At 41.8% G+C, this 7,155-nt stretch overlaps 1 protein-coding gene across 1 annotated transcript; it reads left to right on the forward strand.

Annotated features, from left to right (window-relative positions):
- Positions 1–273: 273 nt before the first annotated feature.
- On the forward strand, positions 274–1,830 carry AMIGO2 (adhesion molecule with Ig like domain 2). The gene has a single exon (XM_084811812.1). The coding sequence runs from the start codon at positions 274–276 to the stop codon at positions 1,828–1,830; it is 1,557 nt and encodes a 518-aa protein (XP_084667938.1).
- The last annotated feature ends 5,325 nt before the right edge of the window (positions 1,831–7,155 follow it).

Below are 7,155 nucleotides of genomic sequence, written 5' to 3' on the forward strand. Positions count from 1 at the left end.
TTTGGTTTATAAAAACTGGCAGCATACACTAAACTGGCTATATGGTTCAGGAACCCTCTGGGATAGCCAACCCATGTAAGATGACAAGTCAAATGTTCTGTACCTACATAGACGCTCTGTCTTTCATGGTGACAACCATGCCATTGTAAGATGTTGGGTGATTCTTAGTTGTTAATATTCTTACTTTATCTTTCTTTTAACAGTGATTGGCACAAAGCTAACTACATGTATAAAGTGTGGCAAGGAGCACTGGAAGACGGCTAACACACAGTCATGTCTCCAGTTTGGCATACAATTTCAGCTCTTAATGTGAACTACAAGAAACTGATATACCTCTTGGTCTTTGCCATAAGTGTATGTTGCAGTGCCTCTGGGATGTGTCCTGCAGCTTGCATCTGTGCTAGTGACATTGTGAGCTGCACCAGCAAGAACCTTTCGAGGGTGCCGTCAACACTCTTCAAGCACATCAGAAGATTGGATCTCAGTCACAATCGAATTGGGATTTTGGACCACGACTGGATGCCCATACTACTTGACAGGCTCAACACCCTCATTGTCAGTCATAACACCATCTCTAGCATTTCTGCAGGGAGCTTTTCTGTGACTCCAAATATCAAGTACCTAGATTTGTCCTCCAACAACTTAAGGTCACTGGGCAGTCCTGTCTTCCAAGAATTGAGAGTGCTAGAGGTTCTCCTGCTTTATAACAATCACATTGCACAGATTGATTCTGCTGCCTTTGGAGGAATCCATAAATTGCAGAAGTTGTATTTGAGTTACAATTCTCTCTCACACTTCCCAATAGAATTGTACATTGGGAAACATAAACTGTCAGAACTTGTACTCTTAGACATTTCTTACAATCGAATCAAGTCCATACCAATTAAATACATAGGCTTAGTGCCAGCCAGACATCTGAGTGGAATTTATCTTCATGGAAACCCATTTTATTGTGACTGTACTCTTTACTCCATGCTAAACTTCTGGTACCTTAGACACTTCAGTTCAGTGGATGATTTCAAGGCTGAATACACATGCATTTTGCAGTCAGACCCCAGAGGGTCCAATAAACTGCCTTTATTGCATGACAACTATTTGAATTGCTCGGAAAGCACCATTAACGGCTCTTTCCATGCATTTGGGTTTATACATGAAGCCCAAGTCGGCGAGAGGCTGATTGTGCCTTGTGACACTAAAATCAGTGATGCAGGCACCCACTTCATTTGGATCAGCCCAGACAATCAACTTCTAGAGCCTGACAGGGTAACTGAACACTTTAGAGTGTTTCACAATGGGAGTCTGGAAATAGACAAGGCCCAGTATGAAGATGCCGGACTTTATTCCTGCATCGCAATGAACAAGAAAAGACTATTGAACGAAACAATCGAGGTGAGGATCAACGTAAGCAATTTCACTGTGGACAGGTCTCACGCACACGAAACGTTCAACACTGCTTTCACTACCCTTGCAGCTTGTGTAGCCAGTATTATTTTGGTACTTCTTTACCTCTACCTGACGCCATGTCCTTGTCGGTGTCGGTCAAAGGGAAGGAAAAGGCAGCTAAACCAAAGTAACGCTCCTCATCCATCCATATTAACCTCCAATTCACCCCTCGAACTTCCAGCTGATGAGAAGAAAGCCAGCAGTGGTAAAAGGGTTGTGTTTCTCGAGCCTGTGAAGGAGCCAAAGCCAGGACAGAATGGGAAAGTAAGGATGTTTCCCAATGAGAACGTCATTGCCGAAAGTATCTTAAAACCCCCCCGAACAAAATCAGACCCCGATTCCATGAACTCGGTGTTCTCAGACACACCTTTCATGCCATCCTCTTAGTTTTCTGCCTGTCTTTACTTTGTATGGTTAATTTTCTGCCCTGCCTCTTTAGCCAATATTAAAAGAGGGGGAGGGAAAGAATGGGAATTTTTTTTAAAAAATGAAAAAAAATGTCAGAAGTTATTGCAATGATGTTCAGGTACTTTCTCTGACTGGTGGGTGGGAACACGTCATCACTGGAGATAAATTGAGCTAACGCTGGGGAGGAGCACTTTGCAACATGACTTTTGTAGCACTCTGTTGCAAAGAGGTCCCATTGTGGCATATGCTGCTTTCATTCTATTCTTTGTGCTAAAAGGAGTTTGGGTGTGGGCCGGTGGGTCACATTTCTCTGCTGCTCCCAGTGACTACAGTGGAGTGTGCAGAGAAGAACTTCCCATCAGATTATACTGGGGGTATGCAACTTGTGGCCATCCAGATGTTTTGGCCTACAACTCCCATCAGCCCTCACCACTGGCAATGCTGGCTAGGGCTCATGGGAGTTGTAGGCCAGAACATCTGGATGGCCACAAGTTGCCCACCCCTGGATTAGACCCTTGCCTGCTTACTTATATATAATGGTGTAACTATAGTATCAGGGGTCAGAACCTTAATCAGTATGCCTCCTAGAGCTTAGAGGGGAAGAGAGAAATAACTATTTATTCATCTTCTGGTTTTTGTCTTGAGGCACTGAGTTCATAAAGGAACAGATGAAATTCTACAAGCCAGAATATTCCAAAATGAGTTTTTACATAAATTATGACATAGGGTTTGGGTGTTGTTGTTGTTTTCCTTTTGTATACTGTAGGTTTAAAAGCCAGAAACAGAATGTATCATTATTTGGTATAAGAATACTTTTACTAAATGAAAACCATGGCAGAAAACACTCTGCCAAAATGTATGATCTATAAACCATTTAAGCCTCGAAGGCTTGTGTTCTAGAAGAAATAGCACTTTGGTCCTATAAGAAATCTGAAGCAGAATGATGTTCAACCAGTATGGTTTTTCTCACTAGTGCAGAGCAACAAGAAAAGCTGCTCCTTTGGGATGTCTGTCTTCTTCAGAGCTCTTAAAGAGACAAAAGCCATGTTGCTTTTGGAATGTGGCCACTTTAGCCTACCTATGTGTACTCGCAATGTGATTTATGGCTTGAGCGGAAAATAAGGAGAAAGCAGAATTTAGTTTTGTAAGCAAATCAGCCAGGATGTGTGCAATTAGATGTTTTGTATAATTGCTACTGCACTTTGAACACTTTTTCTGACCTATTGAGAGCCATAATGGAAACAGTTGAGTCCCAATTAAATATTGCAGATGCAGCCAGACCTTCTCATTATCAGCAATGAAACAGCTTGTGTGTTTGGACTTTGCCTTCTATAGCTAAGAGTGGAACCTGGTTGCATGCAATTTGCTGAACTGTAGCCTTCAGTTCAGAATAATGCAGCTGATTTTCCCCCCATTGTTTAATGCATAAAAATGACAATGATTTAGTGAAACATGTTTTGTGGTTTGATATAGCAAGTATCAATGAAGTACTCATTTCCATTTCTGAGTTTGAGAATGATCAGTTCCAAAAATGTTCAGTTCCTATAAAAAGGCTAGAACTTTGTGGGACTAGGCCTTTGGAATGAATTGCATTTTCAGACATGTGTGTGTGTTGAGGGGGAGGGGGCTGGTGGTAGTGGTGGGTTGGATTTCAAAATCAAGTACTAAAAATAAAAAAGGATGCTGTTATTCCCTTAAAACAGGGGTGGGCAACTTGTGGCCCTCCAGATGTTCTGCCCTACAACTCCCATCATTTCTTACCATTGGCTATGCTGGCTAGGGCTGATGGAAGTTGTGGCCCTCTAGACGTTTTCACCTACAAGTTGCCCACTTCTAACTTAAAAAAAGAAGAAGCTCCCAGCATTGTTTGTACTATTCACACTATGATCAAATAGATATACATAGCTGCAATGGCATACAGAATAGCTTGAGCCACCATGGCTTCAGAAGTATCCTACGGTTGAACAAGGGGGAAAACGTACACAGGTTGCTGTCAGTGATTATTCATATACAGTTCTGCATGTGGCTGAAATGCTTTTGGGATGACCCTTAGACGAGTTGTCTCCTGTCCTACCACATCCCTTCTCTATCTACTTCTGAGCCATGGAACTGCTTTATAGGATAGCCCAACCTACATCTGAAATAATGGCTATGACTGATGTAGTTTTGCTACCCTATGACTGATGCATGGACTTGCCACCCTAGACCAACTCCATTCCAACAGTTACGTTTCATTTACGGCAGCAGTCGTTTGGTTTGAGTTTTTGAAGTACTTATTTGTTTAGCACTTCATAAGATCAAGGACATCCAATCCATACACAATTTCTGTAGGATCGCTATGTTTAAAATGTCACCTCCCTATGGTCAACTATTTAGACATGTCCCCATTTCTTAGTTTCAGTTCTTCCTCTTCTGCAAACGAGAGTGGTTTACCTCACAGAGGTCCTTACATTGGTGAATGAGATTAAAACTACATTTATTTATTTTTATTTATTTCATTTCTATACCACCCAGTAGCCGAAGCTCTCTACACGTGAAATAGGGCCGCTTACAACTCTACAGTAAAGACATAGAATTCTAAGCATCTCTGCTCCTCAACATTCCATGTGGCAATCATTTAATTCTTGAATAAAGTACCTTGAAATAACCTTTTGACTCTCTGCAGTTCTCTGATTTCGTAATTGATCAATAAATTAAATTGAGGCTGAAAGAAACTGAAACAGACCCCCAATAATTAAGACCTCATGTATTGCCTCTGTTCTCATCATCAATGAATCACACTTGCTGTCTTGACCATGAAGATTGAAATAGAATTTGTAGATTATAGGCAAAGCTGAAGCCAGATCCCATCAAAGGATCCAGCTTCAGCCCACTGAAGTGGTCAGCTTCATCACTACTTGTCTATCCTGCCTTTCCATATCAATTGTCAGTACAATAAAACAATAAAACCATCATTAATAACATAATAAAAGAGGCAGCAACAACAGATAAGAATGCTAAAAGTAAACTAACATGTCTGGGAGATTTAACTCAGCAACTCGGAGAGACCAAATGCCTGCTGAAAAGGACAGCTCTTTGTACAGTGGAAGAAGGCTGTCAGAGAGGGTGCCAGGTGGGCCTCTCTTGGCTGAGAGTTCTAGAATCTAGGTGTGGCCACAAAGTCTCTTGTGTCCCAATCAAGCACAACTCAGAGGTTGGTGGGATGCACAGAGGATCTTGGTTCATAGGGGAGAAAGTGATTATGTCTTTTAAATTATGTTTAAAGAATGTTATACTCTTTAAACCCTTCTCTTAAGTGATTACCTTCATTTTAAAAGTGTTCATTCTGTGACAAAAATGCAGCAAGGGAGAACAACGGTAGGATCCAGTTGTGCCCCAGCTCTAGTGCTAATCATGTTGCACTAGCGTAAACCAATGCTTGTGCTGTGTAATTAGTGCTGCCACCAATATTTGGTAACTTTTCCCCGCTGCCGTAACAAGTGATAGTTATATTGCACAAGCATTGGTTTACACTAGCGCATCTTCATTAGCCATAGTGCTGGGGCACAGTTGGATCCTGCCCACCGCTCATACTAACCAGTGCTGCCAAGAGAGGAGGAAACCCCAGCATGTGCTTGTACATGCAGTCCAGTTGGTCTGAAGGGGTACCATGGAACTGGTGCTGAATCTTTGACCAACTATATCTAGGCAAGGAGATGGCAAAGGCTAAGCACCCAGAAGCTGGTGATCAACACTATTGGATCTGACAATGCTGGGCCATTTGCCAAGGAGAGGAAAAGAGGGGGCCACATACAGCAGCAAAGGTACATATACTCATCTGCACCCTCAGAGACACTGATTCTGTGGATCAGACCTGTATATGCTTATCACTTTCAATATAAACATCTTGCATATTAAATACTAGTGAAATCACTAATATTTTAAAGAGAAAGCTGGTACAAAAAAAGTATATTTGACAGGATAAATAATGCCAGACCTATTTTTTCATTTACTTCTATGTTAAGAGCAGTGTCCAAGGCTGCTCATGCACCAGTGGGACCCATTGCTGGTACAACAGGAAGCTAATGCTTCCTAAAGCAACCAGAAATGAGCCAGAATCATAGAATAGTAGGGTTGGAAGGGGCCTATAAAACCATCGAGTCCAACCTCCTGCTCAATGCAGAAATCCAAGGCAGAGCATCCCTGACAGATGGCTGTCCAGCCTCATCTTGAATGCGTCCAGTGTGGGAGAGCCCACTGCTTCATTTCCTGAATGGAACAGGTCAACAGAGCTCATAGAAGGGAGCTCTGCTGACCTGTCCTGTTCCAAAAACAAGCATTTTGACTCATTTCCATTGTGCCAGAGGTAGGTCCTGCTTGCACAGCATAATCAGCAGAAGCACATAGGCAGCGCTGGATACTGCCCTAAATGTTGAATTGAGTGACTGCTTCATTATCCCTGTAATGCTCAAACCATAATGTAATGGTTGAGGCCTCTAACTTTCATGTTTCTACAATGCACTGCTTAGACAGATGAAGCAATATACCATATTTTGGTCATCCAGTTTGGCACACCATCCTTTTTTTCCTCGAACAATAAACTGGAGGAAGCATCCATACCATTCGGTCTGTACACTCAGATCAGCAGTTGAGAAGCTTCTCTCTGTTCCCTCCTTGTTAGAAATGAAATGGGTGACAACCAGAGAGAGGGCCTCTTTAGCTGTGACACCCCATCTTTGGAATGCCCTTCCTATGGAGGCTTACCAGGCATAAATCTTGCACCAGGCAAAACCTTTTTTTTATTCTCCCACATACTTTCAAATTTTAAGCATTTAAAAGCTTGCCAATCCCTCTGTTTTATCCTGCTGGTTTGTTTGTTCTGACATATGGTTTAACAGCTCTGAAATTTTAATTGTGTAAACCACCCTGGAACCAGTTCCAGTCAAGGGCAGTATACCAATAATTTAAATAAATTTAAGATGGGGGGGTTATATGGGAGGTTATTTTTTTGACAGAAGAGCATCAAGGAAACTCAACATGCTAGTTAAGAAGTTGCTACTGACTTTCAGGGGAGCATAACCCTAGGCTTTTAAGAAATTGTCGCTTAAGGAGTTGGGGGGGTATTGAAAAGAAGGATTAAAAAAATATGCTGGATTTACTGCTGTGTGCCATCTGTGCATGGACAAATTGGACTGTACAAGGAGAAAATAAATTATTGTAAAGAAGGAACATTTTGTGATAAAGCACGGAAAACTGTTGGTAATAGCAGTGTTTGAGTCTTAAGCATTTGGCCTCTGCCTGATCAGTTGGGATTCTTTTAGATAG

This window comes from Heloderma suspectum, chromosome 7 (assembly GCF_057233095.1).
Source record: "Heloderma suspectum isolate Gila_16-S chromosome 7, 16-S_ref, whole genome shotgun sequence".
NCBI classification, from domain to species: domain Eukaryota; kingdom Metazoa; phylum Chordata; class Lepidosauria; order Squamata; family Helodermatidae; genus Heloderma; species Heloderma suspectum.

Bases quoted from the DNA above. Each gene is read 5' to 3' on its own strand.
- AMIGO2 (XM_084811812.1), top strand. From the start codon at position 274: ATGTCTCCAGTTTGGCATACAATTTCAGCTCTTAATGTGAACTACAAG.